This window comes from Piliocolobus tephrosceles, unplaced genomic scaffold, assembly GCF_002776525.5.
Source record: "Piliocolobus tephrosceles isolate RC106 unplaced genomic scaffold, ASM277652v3 unscaffolded_40, whole genome shotgun sequence".
Taxonomy (NCBI): Eukaryota; Metazoa; Chordata; class Mammalia; order Primates; family Cercopithecidae; genus Piliocolobus; species Piliocolobus tephrosceles.
The window spans coordinates 2,410,664-2,434,966 of record NW_022324309.1 but is presented as its reverse complement, the minus strand read 5'-3'; the positions used below and the strand labels follow the sequence as shown (position 1 = coordinate 2,434,966).

Genomic DNA, 24,303 nt, shown 5'->3' with positions numbered 1-24,303 from the left:
TAAGAAAAAAACTGGCGGGCCTTCCCTCATGTCTGTCTGAGAAGAGCGAAAGAGAATTGTAGAAATGACAGAGTAGAGAGGGGAAACAGCAGGGGCCAGTCTGCCATTGATCATTTTTACTGAAAAGAATGCCTGAGTTTGCCATAGATCAAGTGTACACTGCAGAAGGCAGCTGAGCTTCAGTCACCTTGCCAGCACCTGACCAACCAGGATTAGTTAATGAGCAACAATCCCCTGTCTGATAAGGGAAAGGGTATGAGCTAAAGGAGAGTGGAAGAAGGCAAACCAGAATTGGGATCACTGCAATGAGGAGACCCCAGAGGTGGCCCCAGAAGGTTCACATGTGCACATGGTAAAAGAGCCAGACTCTCAACTCTGAACCCCAGGGAAGATCAATCACCAGTCTAAGGACACTCTGTAGGTCTCACCTTCAAACTTTCCCAAAAAGAGTATCTGGGTTATTCAATCAGCCACTATCACATAGAAAACACTCCAGTGGAATACAGTAGTGCCAGGCCATCTCTCACACTGCAGGCCAGTCTATGAGGGGCTGCTTTGGACAGAAACTCATTCCTGTTCATACTGTTATGGCTGGAATCCAGTCATGAGGGGTGTAGTATGGTTGCCACACTTTCGGAACCCCTCAGAGAGTGATTGAGAGCATCACAGTCCTTCCAAGTTTACTCAGAATGGGGCAGTGTATACAGCTGGCAACATGCTCAGTGTATTCAGGACATAAGGCAGAGGTTAATACTATTATTGCATGTTTCACATGCCAACATTTAATATCTCATCTTTCTCTCTTCTTATGTCTGGATACATCTCAACCAATTCATCTTTTAATAATAATGTTTTGTCATCTCAGGTTTTTATTTCCTGTTTCTTGCATTTTATTGAGAATGCAAAGCAGATGCTTCTTACACTTAATTCTGTTTTCTGGTGTAATTTTTTAAGCTATTGCTTACCTTTGCATGATGAGTTCAGTAGTGTCTTGTTTTGTGTTCAAGAATTCTAAGCTTCATGTTTGCTTGCTTCTGTGTTATCTTCCTTGAATGACTAAAAGTCCATACAGACCCCGAATTTATTATACATAAGGTCAATGACTTTCACTTTGTCTCTGTCACCAACTAGCAATTATTAGAATAACCTCTCATTTCTGAAGTCACCTGTTACATATTTGGTGTCTATTTGGAAGAGTCGTCCTGAACTGAAGGAAAATATATTCCTTTTATAGCCTTCTTGTAGAGCTATGAAATGATTCCTGCACATTTGGAAGTAATATGCTTTACTAGTGATAAGAAGGTCCTCTTTCAATTCTTCCTGAGCAATGAGAGCAGTGACAAAAAGAACCTAGCCATGTAAGAGAGAGAAAAAAAAAGTGATATTAATGGGACAAGAACAATTCCTGAAAATATATAAGGTATACGCTCAAAGCATTGGAACTGGCAGAAGAACAATAGCTAAGAGGGGCTGTGTGCGGTGTTTTATCTGCAGTTTGATTTCTCTGAGTGGGGGAATTCAATGGGCAGTTATGCGAGTGGCCTGCATTGGATGGACATACTTGAAGGTCTGGAGTTCAGCAATTTTGTGGAATTTCAGAGGAAATTCCCTCTGAATTTTTATTTACCCTCACACTTTGGTTGTAGCATCCACCACTAGCTGCCATGAGAACTGGGAAGATAGGGCTTCTGAGGTTCGCTTTGGTACTGCACTCAGCAGAGCAAAAACATCATGCAGGACATGAACGAACAGGGAAGGATTCATCTTTCCTGTGCCTCAAATTTTAGGTTAAAAGAGTGAAGATGTCATTTAAAGATGATAAGGAAGTAAGCTAAGTGCACCTCAGAAAAAAAGGAAACAAACAACATGGTTAGGAAATATGTATGCCTTTTTGGAATAATCAAATCATCTCAGGAGCAGGAATCCACATTTAAACAATATTTCCCTACATTCAGATGCGATAGCAACCAGCAAGCAAAGCATAAACAAATTCTATGGATAGGAAAATGACAAAATTAAAAATGAGCTTGGGAAAATTTGCTTCCAGAGGGAGGGGTTTTCTTGCACCAGACAATGGTGGAATCGGGAACCCATTCTCTACCTGGAAATTGGTACAGAGATTCAGTCTTTGTCCAGGAAGACACTTTGGAGTAGAAGAATGATACCCATCCAACTCAGTGTCTTCTTCATGATCATCTATGTGCTTGAGTCCTTGACAATTATTGTGCAGAGCAGCTTAATTGTTGCAGTGCTGGGCAGAGAATGGCTGCAGGTCAGAAGGCTGATGCCTGTGGACATGATTCTCATCAGCCTGGGCATCTCTCGCTTCTGTCTACAGTGGACATCAATGCTGAACGATTTTTGCTTCTATTTTAATTTTAATTATGTACTTTGCAACTTAACAATCACCTGGGAATTTTTTAATGTCCTTACATTCTGGTTAAACAGCTTGCTTACCGTCTTCTACTGCATCAAGGTCTCTTCTTTCACCCATCCCATTGTTCTCTGGCTGAGGTGGAGAATTTTGAGGTTGCTTCCCTGGCTATTACTGGGTTCTCTGATGATTACTTGTGTGACAATCATCCCTTCAGCTATTGGGAATTACATTCAAATTCAGTTTCTCACCATGGAGCATCCACCCAGAAACAGCACTGTAATTGACAGACTTCAAAAGTTTCATCAGTATCTGCTCCAGGCTCATATAGTCGCGTTGGTTGTTCCTTTCATCCTGTTCCTGGCCTCCACCATCTTGCTCATGGCATCACTGACCAAGCAGATACAACATCATGGCACTGGTCACTGCAATCCAAGCATGAAAGCACACTTCACTGCCCTGAGGTCCCTTGCCATCTTGTTTATCGTGTTTACCTCTTACTTTCTAACCATACTTATCACGATGATAGGTACTCTATTTGATAAGAGATGTTGGTTATGGGTCTGGGAAGCTTTTGTCTATGCTTTCATCTTTATGCATTCCACTTCACTGATGCTGAGCAGCCCTACATTGAAAAGGATTCTAAGTGGAAAATGCTAGGCCTAAAGGTTGCCTGAGGCACAGGGTAAAAGACTCCCAGGCAATTGATATAATTAATACCAGTAAAGAGTATTGCTTTTATCAATCAACTCATTGTGAATCACCATGAATGCAAGCTTCATTCTCTTCCATCTTCGCAGCCATCTATTTCTAAATAATCAACCCTTTCTCCATCCTTTTCCACTGGTTTCCTTTCCCTTTCACAATCCTCAGGTTGGTTCCAACTTGCTCAAGACTGCCCCATCTCTCCTTAGTCCTTGCCAAGTCTGGAATCGTATACCTGGTATATTCTACACAAGACAGTCAAAATCATGGTGTCCACACATTACTTTAACCTTCCCATGACTGCCAGTTACTTCACACATGAGTATGAATACCATCCCACAAAAACGTATTGCTCATACCCTGAATGCTTCCCATACTAAGCCTTCAATTCACTTTCTTTAGTCAAGGGGTCTCTTCTCTCTCTCTCTCTCCCCCCCCCCCCCCATCTCTCTCTCTCTCTCTCTCTATCCCTGGCTGTTTCTGGACTTTTATCTAATGATACAAATTTTCTTATTTGCTTCTCTTCCAAATGTCATGTCTTTATCTCTTTAAAACTCAAGTCAAAATTTAACTCTTTCTTCATTTCCATTAGCCAAAATATTATACTCTTCCCCAGAATAGCAGAAAATTTGCCCAATCCAGATTCATCCTTAATACCTCCCCAAATATTGACAATTTAATTGTGTCAACTATAAAACTATAAATGGTTTCCATTGGCTCCATTCTTGCCTCTCTATTGCATTATAAGTTGGAGTTAACTTGATGGAACATCTCTATATTGAGACATAGTTGATTTTTTCCCATATACAACCCAGATGTCAGCTAAGAACCACTCTTAGCTCATAACATCTGAATGGCATTGGCTTACATTTTCTACACTTTTTTATTCTGTCCAAAGCCCTCCCAAAATGAATAAGAATATAGAAATCACACAGTAATCAGTGAAAAATCACCTATAAGACATACTCATTCTTTAGATGTTCTTCCTGCCTCCCTATCTGACAGCTTTCTCTCATACCTTCTTCCCTTGCCCCATGTTGCCTTATCTCAAAGGCATCTCACTCCTCATTTATCTCCTCTTCACCCTTACCTACCAGCAGCTATGTGTCTTGGTAATGTCCAACCATTAGGCCTTTGGGTCTCAGCCTCTGTCCACTCCAGATAGTTATTAAGGTATTCTTCTTAAAGTCAGTTGCATCTCTTACACCATTCTGGTATCAAGTGTTAATAATACGATGTTTTCTACCCTTTGTATATATTGGGCATGTCTGGTGAACTTCTAGCTCTGCCATTAAAAGACTGAAACACCTCCTGAAAGCAAATCATCCTATGGGGAAAAGGATGCAAGTATCTCAAGCTTGACTGTGAAAGGATGGCTTAGTCCTGGAAAGGAATGGAAATTCCGATCTGCTTGTGGGTTTATCACTCTGATTTGTCTCTGAGTCAAATTCATATTTGAAACTGAGGGTGTGAAACATAAGTGAAAACTGAAAGACCACTTTTACCAAAGACTCTGTGCCATTTGGCATATCTCAGCAGCATTCCTACTATTGTACAGAGAAGGGAGTGAAGCATGCTGTCCCACTCCATAGAAGCACCCTGTCAGCCTTGGCATCTCCTTAGGGCCAATGGTTTCACTGCAGCAGAAGGTGGAACAAAACCTGGTGGATGCAGTAATGGCTGGGGAGCAGAGTCCTAACCATCGGTCTGAGAAGAAAAAAGGAAAAAAAAAGGTAGATATTGGCATTGAGTTGACTCCCAGGAATGCTTAGGAGGCTGGTGGGGAGGTGGGTTATAGGGTTTGGGATCCTGCTGGAATAGATTGAACAAGAGCCAGTGAAATTAGGATTCTATTGCTATTTGTCACTTGTATCCACAGCCAGATGAGGTCTTGCATGTTCAAAAACCCCAGATAGCTGAAATAAATAGAAACCGTTCTTCTCATATGTGTATAAATAGAGAACAGGAAAAAAAGAACACCCCCTCTCCCCACAATCACACACACAGACACTATTCCAGAAGCTGTTAAATATTTTTAGTACTCTCACTGTCTTCTTTTGAGTAAAGTGCAATGGAAAACTTATCCAGGATATGCATAATGTGGGAGTGTTAGAAGCAGTTGAAGGGATCCAGAAATCAGAAAAACATAAAATACAAACAGAAATAATAACTAACCTTTATATTAATGGCACCTAATAGTTCACAAAAAGATTTTACTTACATTTTCTTATTTTGGACTAAAAGACAAATCAAGGTCACTTAATCCAAACTAGTTGGAAAATAAACCTAATAAGGTCAAGTGATTTACTTAAATTAACACTGCTGGTTAATGCCAAATCTGAAGTCAATGGAAGAGGAGAGGGAACCAAGAGATAAATTTTAAAGGAGCAAAAAATGTAATTTGGAAAAACATATGATTTAAAAAGCAGATGCTGGCCAGGCACAGTGGCTCATACCTGTAATCCCAGCACTTTGGAAGGCCGAGGAGGGTAGATCACCTGAGGCAGGAGTTTGGGACCAGCCTGATCAACATGGTAAAACCCCGTCTCTACTAAAAATCCAAAAAAAAAAAAAAAAAAAAAAAAATTAGCCAGGCATGGTGGCAGGAGCCTGTAATCCCAGCTACTTGGGAGGCTGAGACAGGAGAATAGCTTGAACCTGGGAGGTGGAGGTTGCAGTGAGCCAAGATAGTGCCATTGCACTCCAGCCTGGGCAACAAGAGAGAAATTCTATCTCAAAAATAAATAAATAAAAAGGAGATGTTTTTAAAAGAATTACAGAAAGATTGTGACTAAAAGCTAGGAAATTTTTTTGACAGCTTCCTTTAGCTAGATATGAAATTAAGATACCCAGGAGCCAATGCACCTGTGTTGTCCAATTTGTAAATACTTTATCCTATATAATGCTTTTTATTCATAGTATAGTGTGTTGGTTGATAACTCACAAACACACACACACAGGAAAAAGAAAAAAAACAGAAGAAGGGAGAGGACGTGATAGGGGAGTGAAATAATTTACCCCACTTTCTTCCCTGCTGTTTTCCAGCCTCTATACCACGCCTAAGATAGGAGAAGAGAAGAAGCCATTAATTAGGTATGAGATTAGTGTTTGATTTAGAATCTTTAAAGTCTAAACAGGAGAAAATTCTTAGAAAGCTATGGAATCTAGAATGCCACCAAGGATTGGGAAAGGGTCATTTTAGGAATATTTTTGAACACAGAAGTCAGAGAAAAATTTGTTTCTTTGGAGCACAACCTATTCAATAACTTTGTTACAGGAGACAAAAAAGTCAGTAAAATGTGAAATGCCTCTACATTTTCTCTGAGATTGCTTGTCAGGTATTGTGCATTGCATTCCACTTACTAAACAGACAAATTTCCTTTCTCAGAAAGAGCTAAACCAGATGAGATCAGGCACATTCAGGGTGGTATGGCCAGGTGCGGTGGCTCAAGCCTGTAACCTCAGCACTTTGGGAGGCCAATGAGAGCAGATCACATGAAGTCAGGAGTTCCAGACCAGCCTGGCCAACATGGCGAAACCCTGTCTCTGCTTAAAAAGCAAAAGTTAGCTAGGCATGATGGTGGCGCCTGTAATCCCAGCTATGCAGGAGGCTGAGGCGGGAGAATCACTTGAACCTGGGAGGCAGAGGTTGCATTGAGCTGAGATTGTGCCACTGCACTCCAACCTGGTAAACAGAGCAAGATTTTGTCTCAAAAGAAAGGGAGGAAGGGAGGGAGGGAGGGAAGGAGGGAGGGAGGGAGGGAGGGAAGGAAGGAAGGAAGGAAGGAAGGAAGGAAGGAAGGAAGGAAGGAAGGAAGGAAGGAAGGAAGGGTTAAGTCAAAGGCCAAAGAATTTAGACAGTGCAACATTAAATTTGGGGATTCATCACAGTATCTTTCCATACCTAAGAAATTTTAACATAAAGTTCTGCTCTCTTTCCATTCTGGCATTTGAGTTTATATTTTGTTAATGATGTTGGTTTTTATTGTTCTTGTATTTGTATTGTAAATTACAGCAAATTATTTTTGTACTTGATCTTGCTGCTTTAAAAAGGAGGTGAAGAAAGAGCAAAAGAAAAGAAAGACTACCAAGGATAATGATATGAGTAGCACTGCAGCAATAAAACAATAATGGCATAACTAAATGATAATGTTTTAAATTATCCAGATTTACTTTTATTCCAGAAATGCATATTAAAGAACAGAATTTTGGAAATACTTATAAAGTCTAGAGGAGCATGTACTTTCAATTGGTATAATTCAATGATTTCTGTGTCTATTAATAATGCCAAAATTCTTCCTAATAGAAGGGAAAATGCAGCTTCTTTGGCCTTTCTACACAGATATTTTAATACAATCCCTGAGACTTATTTACAATCCATTTAGCCATGTCTGAAACTCCCAAAGTAACATTTATTTGAGACCATTTTTTTCTATTTTTAATAAAACTTACAAAATTGATGCTAAGTGTAAACTGGCTTTTTGCTAGTTTTGATAGCAAATATATAGTAGGATAAACTAAATTGCCAAGTTGCTTCAAATCATTTGTGGGATAAAATTTATAAAAAGTGACAGGCTATACTGGTTGAATAAAAGATAAATTTCTTATCACAAATTTTTTTTCTTCAAATTTTAATCTAAATGCAGGATTTTTTAAAAAAGGAACTTTTATTTTTAAAATATGCTACATGCAAGTAATTCAAACACAGCCAAAGTGCAGTCAAAATGACTGAGAATAATCATTCGCATTTGCAGGGGAAAATAGATCTTAAAATTTAAGTTTAAAATTAGAGGCAAGATAAATTTCACAAGCTTCATTCTTATAGCCTAAAGATAGACTGTGTAGGTAGATATTTCTTGAGAATCTTGGCAGATCAGTGTTGTCAGTACTTGAGGGATTGAATCAGGCTCACTCCAAGAACTTGGAAATAAGATTGTCTTTTGATGGGTAAATCAAGAAATCAACTTCCCTTCCTACTTCTGCCCTAAATGAATCAATCTAAGAATTAACCAGAAAATGGGTGGCTAGGAGGTTTTCCAGTTAAATCGCAGGATTTAGGTCAAAGCAGAGTCCAGATTGGAGTAAATTACCTAGAAAGAGAAGTAAAACAGGTCTCAAAATAAACTTTAACAAGCAGATGGAAAGGTTATAAATTTGAACTCCATTATGTTCATCCAGACCTGCCCAGGGTAGGGGGCTGTTGGATCAACCAACTTGAAGCTTTCTAGTCCTAGTGACAAGTCCTTCAAGCTGTTATCTGAGGAATTCATCACAAGGTCATATAAATTCCTTCATCTCTTATGCTGTCTGCCCTCACCCACTCATTTGATTATGATTTTGGCATTTCATGTTGTGATTGTGTGTCCAGGCAAATGGAAGATGCAAAACACACATGCATATGTGAGGATGGCACAAGACTTTCAGGGCCCAATTCAGGATGTTAGGGCTGGTGGCTGATCCCCACACGGACTGCTTTGCCACCTTTGTCCCCATGCTGAGAGCATCCTGTGAAAAACAGAAGGTCCACACTGCAAAGCTGCAGTCACTCTGTGCCTCCTGTTATGTTTTTGATCCTAGTATACATTGCTATCTTGGTGCCCGTGAGATTCATTTTTGCCATCTTCACACTCAGTCCCAGTTTTCTTGACCTAGGCTTATGATCACGTAGGTTGAATTGAGGCAGAAATTTCCCTGACATCTTGACCATTTAATTAATTCACGCTTGTGTCCACTTCAGTCTCATTTTTTCAGCTTCAGTTTCAGGTGTATGCATTTGTTTCTAAACCTGACCATCTTGGAGAACTAATAAGAATGGGTTTCTAGGCCCATAAAGCAAAGGAGCAGTCCTAGCATGTGGTAGCATCATTTTGGTATTCATCAATATATTATTTTGAGAATAATTCTGCTGGCATTTAGGATTATTATTCTCACTACCAAGGTTGCTCTTCTTAGTTGTAGGCAATGAAATATGGTCTAGATCATCTGAGGATGGAGAATCTACTACACATTTTTATGCAGCATATACAGTTTCAGGGAGTACTAGGAAAATGGCAGAAGCAGGGCAACCAGAAGAAATGTCCAACCATACCACTGTCTGCCAGTACCACCATCTGCCACTTGGCTTCCATAACATTAGGGAACAGGCTCCAGAACTTGTGTCACAGCTGCCCCAGGGGCATCGAATACCTCTGACCCAGGATCACACCTCACCTATGCAGCCAGTACCCTATATTGCTCACTTCCTCTGTGACTCTAATGGGTGCTTCTGCTTGGCTGAACCTGAGTCACATATAGAACCTTGGCTGCTCTGTGTGTCTGAAGAACATCATGTTATCTTTCCAGCTTCCACTGAAGGCTCACAGGATTGGGGCAAAGAGGGAGCAAAGTGAGACAAAGAGCAATCTCTCCACAACTTTCTTACGCAAATACTCACAATCTGTAAATTACAGCCTCTGGTGTACATCCCACATCTATCACCATTGTTCACTAACTTAATAATTAGGTATCATAAACGTGTTTTTATACCTAAAATGCACATGAAAATAAATCGTAGACATTCTCAAGCAATTAATACTGGGGAAAAATCCTAAAAGAAACAAGGATAACTAAATATGGCTACCTTGGCATTTGCTAAAATGAAGGGTCCTGAACTCTAATAATTTCAGGACTGGTAACACAAATGCGGAAATGACCAGTAAGAAAACGGTGAGCTTGACAGTAGATGCTGCACGACAACCTGTGTCACCCATGCTGTTTGCAGTCTATTTCAATGGAAAAATAAAACCCAAAAATTAATGGTAAGGAATAAAAGAAGAGATTATTAGCTGTGGAATATGGTCTTCATTTCTCTCCCTAATCCACTTTACCAAGTCAGTGTACTTATTTTCCAGCTGTTGTCAGTGCTGACTCCTAACAGCTCCCAGGTACCCCTTCTTTTGAGAGAACTGTCAACAAGAACAGGCTTACTTGGGAGACTATTCCCAGCCCACAATGCTGCAGCCTGAAGCTAGCTAATGGTTGGATGATATTAAGGTATAATATGCTAGTCCCCTTGAAACAGACTAACTCTATGGTGCAGTTCATGCTCAGAACACCCCTTTGGCTCAGTTCAAAACTAGTCTTCAGCTTAGGCCACATCCTTGCGTAGCTTTTTTCCCCTTGTTTTACCCAGCTTACTTCATTCATTTTCTCCTGATAACATTCCCCCCATATATAACTTAAATAGGAATCTGCTTGGGTTTGTTTCCAAAGAATATAAATTAAGAAACCAGCTAATCTCAACATTATTTAGTAGAAAACAATAGAAAATAGCAAGAAAAAATTATGTAGGTACTCCCCTATCAAGGAAGGGGAGCTTAACTCGCCATACCTTCACTGTGGCTGTACTTAACAGCTCTCTTCCAAAGAGCAGAGTATAAAAAGGGAGAAAAAAACTACAGTGGAGAGCCTTGGCAAATATTACCTAGGCCTTATCAGTGATACGTCATACTGACGGAATATACCATTGGTACGATGTAATGAGGATGACACTTTGCTTCTGTTGTCTTCCCCCTAAAAACCCAGTCTAGCCATGAGAAAAACATCAGACAAACCCACGTTGAAGGACATTCTACAAAATATCCAATGAGTACTCTTCAAAATTGTCCAGTTTATTGGAAAGTCTAAAACTCTTTCACAAACCAGCAGAGGCTAAGGAAGCATACTGACCTAATGCAATGTGATAACTTGGGAAGTTTCCTGGGAGAAAAAAAGGATATTGAGGAAACACTAGTAAAATATGAATAAATTTTATAGATTAGCTAATAGTAACATAACAATGCTGGTGCCTTAGTTGTGACAAATGTACTACATATACTCTCTCTCTCTTTCTCTCTCCCTCTTTCTCTCTCTCTATATATACACACACACATATATAGTACATACATATACACACATACATGGTACATATATATGTATCCTAATTAACAGTAAGAGAACCAGGTGTTAGTGCTCTTTGTATTATCTTCACAACTCTACTTTAAATCCAAAACTATTCTAAAATGTAAAGCTTATTTCATAAAAAAAATTAAATTCCCTAATATTTCAGACATGTGGACATTTTTTATTTTTTGTCTCTATATATACTCTCTCTATATATACATACACACACACACAGAGTACATATATATACACACACATAGAGAGTACATGTATATATATCCTAATTAACCCTAAGAGAGCCAGGTGTTAGTACTCTTTGTATTATTTTTACAACTCTATTTTAAATCCAAAACTATTCTAAAATGTAAAGTTTATTTTATTAAAAAAAAGTAAATTCCCTAATATTTCAAACATGTGGACATTTTTTTAAATCTCTTGAGAGTAAGTTTATTTTTCTTACTTCTGTGTCACATAATTTTTGGTTCAATGTCAAACATCTTGTGTAGACTGGTAGAGGCTAAAATAAAAGATATTTGTGGCCAGAGATCAGCAAGCTGTTTCTCTGTCAGGGTGTATGTATGGTGGCTGATAATTCTTCCCCTCCTGCTCTGCCATAGGTGATGAGTTCTACTCATCTCTTTCTCTCTTGAAGGAAGTTGTTCCTCCATGGATTTCAGACTGCTCAGTGCCCTGTGTCCTCAGGTACCTGATGAGTTCCAGCAAAGTTATACTTTTTGTCATTTATTCGTCTCTCTCTCATTTAGAGATAAGAGCAAATTCTTTTTAGGTTTCTGCATTCTAAGAGCAAGCAGAATGCCAGAGATGATTTTCTCCTTAATTTGGTATACACAACTATCATGTAGGAGGAACGAAAATAATTACAATAATATATTTTAAAACAAGATATATTAAATGTTTGAAAGCTCACAGAATCTTAAAGTTGGAAGAAATATTAGAAGACATCTACCTTAGTTTTAAAATATTTAAACCATATCCTCTTTTGTTAAAATTAAATTTTACTCCTCATCTTCCCTTCAAGAGGAGATCACTTCTAGTTAAAAATAAGCATATCTTCTGCATATGTCCACTAATCAAAAAAATATTTGTTTTACTTTACCTTCAGCTGAAATCATGAAAAGCATAGAAATAATTGTTTCATTTTACAAATAAAAAATTATAATATTGAGAATGTTTTCAAACTATACACTCTTTCCTGATTCTGGTTAAAAACACCATATGGAATCTTCTTCCTCCTCAGTTTGAAAATATTTCACCTATTCCAAACACCCACCAACCAGATTTTTTTGGTCTATATATGTACCTATAGAGAGAAGTTTATTATACATCAAATTCTTTATATAGACACTGCATATAAATATAGTAATCACAAGGATGAGGACATACAAAATGGGCAGAATAGGGGAGGTTAGAGTTAACCTTTTTTGCAAGGGGAAGGTTAAAAGATGGATGGTATAAAACAGAGCTAGGCCCCCTCTAAGAACTCAGTGCATCTGAGCTGAATGTTGCAAACCCAAACAACACAAGTACTGAGGTGATGGCACAGATTCAAATCAAACATCTGTATTCTCTTGCCAGAGGCAAAAAGCTACGTGAAGGAGAAATGAGGAGCATCTACAACAAGATGCGAGAAGAATACAGCCCACCTTGTTTTTCTGCAGTTCTCAAAGGTCAGAGAAAAAAGCCTGCAATGATTATCATTGAGTAGTAACGTCAAAACTTCTAATAGTGTTTTCTAAGCTTTCCTTATCATAAGAGTCATCTGACTTTTTATTAAAAATACAGATTCTTTGAATCCATTCCAGATTAACAAATCAGACTCTGGGAGAATTGCCTCAGAATGTGCATTCTTTTCTTTTCTTTTTTTTTTTTTTTTTTTTTGAGACGGAGTCTCACTCTGTTGCCTAGGCTGGAGTGCAGTGGCCAGATCTCAGCTTACTGCAAGCTCCGCCTCCCAGGTTTATGCCATTCTCCTGCCTCAGCCTCCCCAGTAGCTGTGATTACAGGCGCCCGCCACCTTGCCCGGCTAGTTTTTTGTATTTTTTAGTAGAGACGAGGTTTCACCACGTTAGCCAGGATGGTCTCGATTTCCTGACCTCGTGATCCACGCGTCTCGGCCTCCCAAAGTGCTGGGATTACAGGCTTGAGCCACCGCGCCCGGCCTAGAATGTGCATTCTTAAGCAAAGCCCATGGTATTCCTTTAATCAAAATCGTTTGAGAAAAAGTCTTAGAATACAGTCTCTTCACAATTTCTTGTCCTGAGCAGCATTTTCTTATTAGTAGCTAATCATTTCTGATGATCAAGGCATGATAATACTGGTGCTTAACACTAAAATATTAAATACTAGGAACTGCTTGTGTGCTTGTTAAACTGTAATTTCCTTTCTGGAGGTATGAGCAGAAGAAACTCAACATTGAATTCACCTTATGGTAAGTAAATTTTAGGGAAAAGCTGATAGCAAACTAAACAATTATTCTATTTATTTTTGCTAGAATAATTTTCAAGGAAAGAGATAAGCTTTAAAAACAAATTATTCTAGTGCATGTTAAATTATGTAAGCAGGAATAAATCAAAATTTGTTCATGAACACATGACTGACGAATAGGGAAATCATTGCTCCAAACCTCTTGAGAGTATGTCTCAAACTGAATCTAGTTTGAGAGCCTCTTTGTGAAATTTACAGGGCTATACTTCAATGGAAATACATGTGTTTTAGATGAAAGGGAGAGTGTCTAATGAGGAGAACTTTGTCGTTTGTAGGAAAGACAAAAAGGTACTGAGTTTTGGTTTTAATTTGGGAAAAAGGGATTAAAAGTACTACATAGAGCTCTTTGAATTTTCCTACAAACTACCTCTTAAGCTTTCATTCTCAGGCAATGTTAATGTTTGGCTCAGGATTATCTGATTACATGAATTGTTTAAAATGCTAAATGCTAGGCCTCCATGTTCTTATCGAGATTAATACTTCAAAAAAACATTTCCCGGGTTTCAAAAAAAAACAACCAGAAGGCTAAATTTTTAGAAAGGATTTAGATAAAGTTTAGATAAAGTTGGAAAATGAGTGCCAAAAGGACAGGTCACCAAACGTTTTCTGGAAAAGGCCAAATAGTAAGCATTTTAGCTTTTTGGGACCATACAGTCTCAGTCACAACTACTGAAATCTACTGCTATAACACAAAGCAGCCACATACAATACATAAACTAACAAAAATGATTCTCTTCTAGTAAACCTTTATTTACGAAAATAAGCAACCAGCTAGATCTGGCCTTCTGGCCATAGTTTTCCAACCCTTTCCCTAAAGGATGAATCTTTGCTCTTTCTCACACCAAAGTCTGATAAAAGGAAAAGCAAGAAGAGAGATGAGTTAGGGTTGTTGAAGGAATGGGGGAAATGGAACCATTACAATCCCCTTCACTTTCTTTCTTGATCACTTAGAATGAGTTCTAACTCTGGTATAGCTATCTAGTGGAAGAGGTCTTCCTTATGGATATAATCAGCTGTCATTTAAGTCTCTTTATAATGCAAAAAGAGTCACTCAGCATTCTCTACCAATCTGTTTCCCGTCTTCCCAAGCAGCAGATAACAGGAGAAGGAGACAAAGAAACCAAATATCAACTACACTCCCCCACAACAAAAGTCTATACAGGTAAATAATGATCAAAAGAATAACACAATTACAGTTAGTTTTATGTTTATTTTCTTCCACGCAATAAAAAATAATTTCAAATTTGTTTTTAGGAAGACAGGGTAAAAATGACTACTTCTCTTCTCTCTATTAAACTGTGCCAAAACATCATGGAAAATAAGAAGTTGAAATTGAACCTTCATATTTGATAAAATTAGGATTAAATTAAACTTTTTAAAACTTCAAAAATTAATATATATAATACATATATATATATATGTACATACACATACATAAAGATATATATATGGAAAGGTTGAAAAGCCCAATAAAAATTCAACCAAGATAAGTTTAGATTTCCAGACACCACATGTATCTCAGCAAAAGCTCACAGAATTGAGTGCAGTATCCTATGAAATAAACACTTACAATGACAAAGGCAACAAAATTGGAGTATATGGGCTACTTATAGAAGCCTCCCTGGTAAATACCTCTAAATATCTCATCATTTTTCAATTTAATAAAAAGACTAAACAAGCTCATCTATGCAGAGAGTCACAAAATCTATAACATGAAATCCATTTTATGAGCTAGATAAAACATTTGCTAGCTCAGAGCACCAAACTTGTTCCTCTCACACACAAATCTCCTGTAAATAGTTTATCCAGGTAGAACTCACAGTATTCAGCAATGAAAAACAATTCAATAGAGACAAATATCTAACATATACAAAACACACAAAAAGGAAGGAAAGAACAAGAATGCAGATGAAGATTACACTATTGCAAATGTCTCAATGCAGAAGATTAAAATTATGATAAAACAGATTTCAAAAAACTCAAAGAAACCCATGAAAATATCCTTTCTATAAAACAAAAACTCAATAAGAGATATGAAACATTTGAGAAATAAGAAAAAATAAACTTGTGAAGTGAACGAGGGCAATAAAATCATTACAGCTAAAAGGAAAAATAAAAGAAACTGCTGAATACAAACTAAGAAATATGGCAAACAGAGTTGAGATAAGAAAGCAAAATTAAATTGAAAAGAGCAAAGAGTTTAAGTTAGGATGGCCATTACTTTTGGAAAAGTAGGAGGATTTGGAGTGTTGAGTAATGTTTTGTTTTTTGAAAAAATACAAGAGACAGTAGTTAAACAGATACGTCCACTCCCATAACTCATTGAATATGCATTTATGATTTGTTCACTTTTATATGGATGCTGTACTTCAAGAAAAATAGAGTTAAAAAAGAGAAGAAGTAACATCATAAATATGGAAGGAGATCCAACATAATCATTATTGGTACTTCCTGAGGAAGAGAAAAGTTGCCACTGGAAAAAAGTTAACAATATAATTTAAGAAAATTGTTCTGAAACTAGAGAGATTTGAAACTACAGAATGAAAAACTACTCCAATTTTGAGGAAAATGAACACAAAACTTTCAACAAAGAGGCATATTCCAGTAAAATTAATAAATTTTTGCCAGGCACAGTGGCTCACACCTGTAATCCTAGCAGTTTGGGTGGCCAAGGCAGGTGGATCACAGGAGGCCAGGAGTTCAAGACCTGCCTGGGCAACATGGCAAAATCCCCTCTTTACTAAAAGTACAAAAATTAGCCAGGCATGGTGGTGCACACCTGTAATCCCAGTATTCAGGTGGCTGAGGCAGAAGAATCACTTGAACCCGGGAGGTGGAGGTCGCAGTGAGCCAGGATCACACCATTGCATACCAGCCTGTGTGACAGAGTGAGACCTTGCCTCAAAAAATAAATAAATAAATAAATAATAAATAAAAATAATAATAATAATACATTTCATGTAAAAAGAAAATAACAAGAAGAGAGCATTGAATCTCCAAAATATTAGTTGAAAAATAAAACAACCTGGAGAAAAATGGTTGAACAATTACATTTATGTTTTAAACTACACTGATATAGAAACAATACTATAACTAACACATTTCTGTAGTTAATGGTGGAGTAAGGTTTTATGTATTACATAAAATTAGTTACAATGGTAAACATTAAGTATGTACATGTAATAAGCTTTTCAAATTGTCAGAATATAAATGCATTTACAAAAGTCAAGCAAACGTAGGTCATATATCAGAAGATAAAAAGCAAAAGACCTATTAAAATATAATGTTGGACCAAAATATATCAGAAATAAAGTCAAATGTATGAGTTACATCAATGAATTTGAATAATCATCTACTAAAAGAAAAACTTTATCAGATTTGACTATACAGCAAAATGCAATTATATGCTAAAATCAAGAGAAACACTTAAAATTAAGTTACTTATAAAGTTAAAGTGAAAAGAAGGGTAAAGTATGTTTGCAGTAAAATTCTGTAATTTGCCTTTCTAATTTAACAATAAATTAAACAGATGACAAACTTAGTAAAAATTAATAACATAAAATCTGATGGCTTTATGTCTAAGTCTGCACCAAGAAAACAGAAACAAAACCTTCTTTTCAAGTTTCCATGGGTCATTCACAAAAAGTGATCACATATTAAGCCACCAAAAAAGCTTCTGCAAATTTCAAAAAAATGTAGCACAAACGGTATTCTCTTTTCTAGTATGGTAATGCTAGAAATTAATATTAAAAGCTCAAACAGTCCTATGAGATGGTGAAATTTTACTAATCTCTTCAATAATTTTTAGTACAAAAGGAAAAGCAAACTAAAATTCTACAATAGAGAAAATAGTAACAATAAAGTACTAAACATCAAAATCCAGGATATGCCTAAAGAGCACAAATGTAACCATAAATATAAACACTTATATTAATAAGAAAAAATCAGTATATAATTAAGTATCCAACTCATTAAATTGAAGAGATTAAATATTAAGGAAATTATAAGGGAAAAATAAAAATAAAGTGAAATTAATGAATTTAATAAAATGTTTTTAATAGACAAAAATAAAGATCTATTTACTTCAAAAATAGAATACAAACATCATGAAGTAACTGAATCAAAATAAAAGGGAGAAAGTACATATAAGTTTTATATGAGTAGTCTTTAAAACGCTACTGGAAGAAGACTTAAATGAAGGCAAGAGCATTTTTAAATATTGGACAAAATTACTCATAGAGATGTCAATTCTCAAATCAATAAATGTAAAGATTTTTCTTTAAGAATGTTCTCAACTTTTTAAAATAAGCATTTTCTAAAATTTATATGGAAAAGTAATATGAAAAATAGGTTCTAATAAATTCTGAGAGTGGGAGAAGTAATAAGAGGAGATAGTCCTCCAGGTTAAAAAAAAAAAAAAAAAGTACTATAAAGCAATAGTAATAAAAAAAATGTGGTACTGATGCATCAATATACCATAAGAAACAACCCCCGAGATCATTTAAATGGAAAAAATAGAGTTCAGTGAGTGCTTATAATATATTCTCCTGCATCTAAAACACTTAAGGCTATGTGATTCTATCTTTGACTCTGCAGAAACTACCTCTGGAAGATAGCTCAGATTGTTTCTGGGAAGATAATGGAAGATTAAGGCATTGGAGTGAGGGTGAAGCGATTTACTTTTCACTATATATCTCATTGCTTGTTTCTTTTACACTTTGTGTTATCATTACACATTAATTATTTTAAAATTTAAAGTAAATGAAATAAATCATTAAAAAAATAAAGTTACAATTACAAATGTTCACTCTAGAAAATTATAAAATTTAAGAAAACTTAAAAATTAAAACCAAAAGTAATTCCAAATTTTGTTAACGGTGGGACATATTTGCAGCACCAAAGTATGTCACGGCGGCGAATACAGGTCTGCAGCGAACTCCATTCTTGCCTTCTCAGAAGAAGGAATTCGACAAAGGGGCATAAGGCAGAAGGAGAGATGGAGGCAAGTTTTACAGCGGGAGTGAAAGTTTATTAAAAAGCTTTAAAGCAAGAAGGAAAAGAAGTAAAATACACGTGGAAGATGGCCTAGCAGGTAACTTGATCAGCCTGCATAAGGAGTCATGATCAAGTGCACAGTTTGACCTTTTGACTTGGGGGTTATACATTGACATTCTTCTGAGGTCTTGCATTCTTATCCCCTGATTTTTCCCTTAGGGTGGGAGGACTCATGCTCCCTGGTCAGCTAGGACCTAGGAGGGAAGCATGCACAGTGTGTTTATTGGAGTTGTATGCAAGCTCACTTCAGTCGTTTCATCTTGCCCCTCAGTGCACATGCTTGAGCCCAGGGGCCCAACTCCTGAGATCTTATTGGGAAGCTACGATCACAAGTTTCAAGTGTTTTCATTTATTAGGAGACTGCCTTTCCCTGGTGCCAGCTGTGACCCATTATTATTTTAGAAAGACAGTTAACAACCACCTGATCGTCACCTGATAGTTGCCTGACACTCCTGGTGTTGTGGCAGGGAGCTGGGGTGGACCCCTCTCCTGCCTTGCTCATGTCTGACTTGCTACCTACTGTAACAATTTCATCATAAGAAGTTAACTACTGTAAAGATTTTCATTTGTTCCTCTTTACTCTTTTGTTTGTGTGTATTTAATACAGACAATATTTCCTATGCATGAGTGTGCCAAAGAGGCAGAAGGAGATAAGCATTGAGAAACTGGCTCTGTATAATAAACAGCTAGGAATGAGGGAGAATGAGAGGGAGACAAGCCTCTCTGGCCACGACTTGAGGAGAAATTTGAAGGTTTGGAATATGTGAGACTGGAGTACCTCCAGAGTACAAGAGAATTGAAGGAAATAAAGATTTATGGGCTAGCAGTGGTGCCTCATGCCTGCAATCCCAGCAGTTTGGGAGGCTAATGTGGGTGGATTGCTTGAGCTCAAAAGTTCAAGACTAGCCTGGGCAATATGATGAGACCCTGTCTCTACAAAAAAATACAAAAATTAACTGGGAATGGTGATGCATGCCTGTAGTCCCAGATACTCAGGAGGCTGAGGTGGGAGGATCGCTTGAGCCCAGGAAGTCAAGGTGGCAGTAAGTTGAGATAACACCATTGCACTTCAGCCTGGGTAACAGAGTGAGACCCTTCTCAAAAAAAAAAAAAAAAAAGAATTTATGAGAAGGAATGCTATTGACTATCTGTTGGGACCACTGTATACCCTTTAAGAAATATAGGGAATTATTACAGTTGCGTTTTTAATAAGTTGAGGTTCAAGGTCATTCTTCCTTTAAAATGACTCCTTATGCAGGCTGAGCCACGTGAGGCCCTGCCATTAATCACTTATTTAATGTAAAGTGTGTATGTGTACATATAGGAATCTCTTCCTTAATAAACATTTATATAACTTTTTTATTTTTAATAGTGTCTTAGAAGTATGTATGTCTTTGCTCTTCCCACAATTAAAAAATAATTTTATAAAATCACAAAGAAATGAAACCCTTAATGGATCTAATATTGCCTACCAGGGAAAATGTCCTATCTCAAAGAAAAACATGGAGTTAGCACTGATGCTTAGCAAGACTTCTTACAGCAAGACCCAAGCAGTACTAATGTTTACGCATAGGAAAAGGGTTACTCTTTGTGAGGTGCTACCAATGTGCCATTCTAAAAGCTTTTCACCTACTCCAGCCAGCAAACCACAATCCTCCCACTCAACCATTTGGGCATCTGAGCCATTTACGCATCTACACATATCTGGTGACACTTTAGAATAAGAATTGGATTGCGGTCACAAACCTATGACTCGGAGCCATAGTCATTCATCTCTTCCGAACTTCCTTCTTTGTTGCCTTCTCTCACATTGTTATGATAATTTTCTGTTCCATCCAGCTTCAACCCACCACTCAATCTCTAGTAAGTGCAAGTTGCCAAAACTAAAATATTTTGGCTCTTGGTTGCTTTAGAAAGTAAGTAAGTGTCACATAGAGCTAGTAAGAAAAAGTTGGAGCATTTTATTTTTTGCTGCCTTTTACAGCTAGAAAAAAATGTACTGTAGAATGCAATTAGCTAGAGGGATAAACAAAATTGTACTTCTATCCAGAACATTTTTGTGTTGCTTACCTTTAAAAACTTTATTCTAATTACATTTTTCAATAAGAAAAATCAGAAAATCTAGTTATATTGTGTTCATTTTAGTTTAGTTTATTTAGAAAATTGCTATGACTTTTGAAATTCTGGTGACAAAATATAATGTTCCCCATTAAAATCTCCACTCAAAGCCTTTTGGCCTAATGTCATTTCACCTTATGACTTTAATACTGTTAAGTAGGAAACTGATAAATGTACTTTTACCTTTTTAAAAAAAATATTTTATAACAAATACAAAGTTTTAGAGTTTTGTACGCTTTTTTTTACATAATGTTGTAAGTGCTTTCTAACATCATTAAAATGCTAAAAACTAGGATTTTTGATAACCACTATTGCACAAAATAAGGTTCTTCTTGTATCTCACCCCCCCCCCCCCAACATTAACCAAGTTTCAGAACAAATTCCACAAAGTCACAGAGTATAGGGAAGAAATAGGTTTTTTTTGAAGAGAAGGGGAACTTACATAGGCTATGGATCAGTAAGAGGAAGGAAGGAACAGGGCACCCAATCCTCCCATCATTTCTCAAAGACTCCTGCTGGGGCTGATGTACCAGGGTAAGTGTGCATTCCTATGGAGCACACCCTCATAGAAGTTCTTTTTTTTTTTCTGGAAAAAGGATGAGAAAGTAGCCTCTGGGCATGAACATAAGCTGCATGCCAGCCATTCACAGGCATTGTCTGAGAATGACAGCAGTCAGGCACCTTGAGACCTGGAGACCATGGGAAACTGCAGTTCTGACTGCCAGGGGAAAAAGCCACCATCCAGTCCTGGGGGAATGTGAGCTTGGCTGCAGCCTCTCCTTCTGGGAGGAGAATGTGAATCCCAGGTACCAGCTGGTTAGTTGTCTAGACAACCCAGAGTTACTCTCTAGGACTATTTTCAGCTATCTTATTCATTATATTACAAATGCATAAATTCATCACATGTAACTATCATAGTTTTATTTAACCTTTCTTCTGGTTGTTGCTATTTAGATTTTTTTTCTATTTTTTTACTTTTGTTAATAATGTTAAAATGAACAACTTCTGCATAAATCTTTGTATGCATTTACAATTATCCTTTAGGCTAAATTCATAGAAGTAACATTGCAAGGTCAAACGGCAACAATTTCATTAAGATTATTTATATCTCCTGCCAACCTGCCTTCTAGAAAGATTATGCTAATTTACAATTTCATAAGCAGTATATGAAAGTGTCTGTTTCACCAATTCTTCCCCAATGGGGTATTATCTTTTTAAATGTATTCTCTATTTTGATAGATGAAATATAGTATCCTGCTAATATTTAATTAGCATTTCTTTCATTACTAGTGTGAAATGAATGTGGTTTTTAAAAATTGTTTGCTTACTAATTATGTAAGTTCAAATTTCCTGTTCTTGATCTTAGTTTATTGTTTTATTTGGGTATCAATGTTCTATTACTGATGTTGAAGAGTTCTTTGTACATTAAGATATTAAACATTTTTCTATTATATCTGTAGCTGATATTTTCCCAGTTAATTTACATTTTAATTAAAGATATAATTTCTATTATTCCTTTGAGAACTACACACTTACTCACTGACTTCTGATCAATTATTCCTCATTTCAGACATGTTTGATATGAAGAATTTGAAGAAGGGGATATGTATTTTTATTTGAAAATGATTTGTTGTGTGTGTGCACATAACTAATAGTAAAATCAAATGCAGCCTTTGAAGAAAAAGAAAATTAGAGAAAGACATTTTAATTCATTTACTAACATTTCTAGGAAAATATTTTGCCAATGTCAAAAATACTCTTTCTAATTAAATTTCATCTGGTTTCCAAATATATACTACGATTTTCTAGTTTGAAAGGTATATAGTGTGAAGCTTATTTTTATTTCTTGAACACAAACTGCATATGTAGTAACAGTAGATAGAGGAAATATTAAGGAAAGGCATACATTGTGGATTATCAACCAAACAGTACAAACACAACACTTCTCAGAACGTAACAACCAAATTGAGGCAATTTTTCTCACATTCATTTACCTTAAGCCTGAATTGCTATCTCTGATATTTGAGACCTGTCAAATGACTCAATTGGTAATTCTGTCAAAATCTTTTAAAGCTGACTTCTTGATTTACTTTTTTCTCCCAGAAGATGAGGAGGAGAAGTAAATTGCCACTTATGTAGTTAAACAAACTATGACTTTTCTCTTTCCACCTATTAATTCTTTGTCAAGAGTTTGCATTTCTGAATTATCTATCCTAAACAAAGTCAGAGGCTTAATTATCTTCTACTGTATAGAGAGTCAGCTGCCTATAACTTTCTATATCCAATATCAAAACACTAGGCTAGCAGCATCAACTTTACTTTTATTTCATACTGAAAAAGCAGGCTGGGCACGGTGACTCACACTTGTCATCCCAGAAATTTGAGAGGTTAAAGTGGGCAGATCACTTGAGTCCAGGAGTTCAAGACTAGCCTTGGCAACATAGTGAGATCCCCGTCTCTAGAAAAACATACAAAAATTAGCCGGGCATGGTAGTGCACTCCTGTGGTCCTGGCTACTTGGGAGGCCAAAGGTGGGAGAATCACTTGAGCCCTGGAGGTTGAGGCTGTAGTGACCCATGTTCACGCCACTGCACTCCAGCCTGGATGACAGAGAAGGTTCTGTCTCAAAAAATAAACAACAAAGCACTATGTCCAAGGAGGCTAAAATGCTTTTCAAAGGCAAGCTTTTTCCTACTAAAGGTGTTCCTAAATACCAATGGTTCCTAAGCATTGTATATTCCCTTTTTGCCTTTGCTATTCCCATTCTTCAGTCATCTCCATATCAACCACATACATGTAGATAAACTCATACTGACAGACACTGCAGAGTCTCTCTTTTTTCACAGACACCTAAACATTGTTACCTGGATTTTGCCTACTTCATAACAAAGGTTTGCAAAGGAGAAAATTTAACCAATAATAAATAACAGGGAAATAGCAAGGAAATTTAAAAGAATGGAAAAAGTATTACTTGAGGAGAGCAGTGAATGAAGTAACCGCATAAGGAAGGCAGCTGCCATATAAATCTCTGCTCTCATGATCTTGAAAGAATCTGACAATGTGAATGTGTTGACACAGATTTGAGAGCTAGGAGAGATGTTTGAGTCCTTTAGTCCAAAGGCTTTAGTTAGCAGATAAAGGAAAAATAGGATCAGAAAGTAGGTGACTTGCTTCAGTAACTCAAGTAGTTGTTGGCAAAATTAAAATTAGTACCTATATCTGTCAGTTTTCAATTAAGATATTATTTTTTTTCCTATGCATATGGCCTTAACAGAGTTTATTAATCCTAACCCATTGTATTAGGGTTCTCCAGAGGGACAGAACCAATAGGATATATGTATAGACATAAAGAAGGAGTTTATTAGGGATAATTGGCTCACTTTATTATAAAGCAAAGTCCCACAAAAAGGTTGTTTGCAAGCTAGGAAAGAGAGAAGCCAGTAGGGGTTCCGTCCAAGTCCAAAAGCCTCAAAACCATGGAAGCCAACAGTGTAGCCTTCAGTCTGCAGCCAAACGCCTGAGAGCTCCAGGGAAGCCACTCATGCAAGTTCAAGAGTGCAAAGACTGAAGAACCTGGAGTCTAATGTCCAAGCACAGGAGGAGTGGAAGCAAGTGACCAGCTCAGG

At 36.9% G+C, this 24,303-nt stretch overlaps 1 protein-coding gene across 1 annotated transcript; it reads left to right on the top strand.

The window, feature by feature from the left end:
* The first annotated feature begins 2,100 nt into the window (after positions 1–2,100).
* LOC111550166 (taste receptor type 2 member 16) lies at positions 2,101–3,083 on the top strand. Its single transcript, XM_023223436.2, has one exon. The coding sequence runs from the start codon at positions 2,159–2,161 to the stop codon at positions 3,032–3,034; it is 876 nt and encodes a 291-aa protein (XP_023079204.1). The 5' UTR covers positions 2,101–2,158; the 3' UTR covers positions 3,035–3,083.
* The last annotated feature ends 21,220 nt before the right edge of the window (positions 3,084–24,303 follow it).

Excerpts from the sequence above, each read along its gene's own strand:
- LOC111550166 (XM_023223436.2), top strand. The coding sequence starts at position 2,159 with ATGATACCCATCCAACTCAGTGTCTTCTTCATGATCATCTATGTGCTT.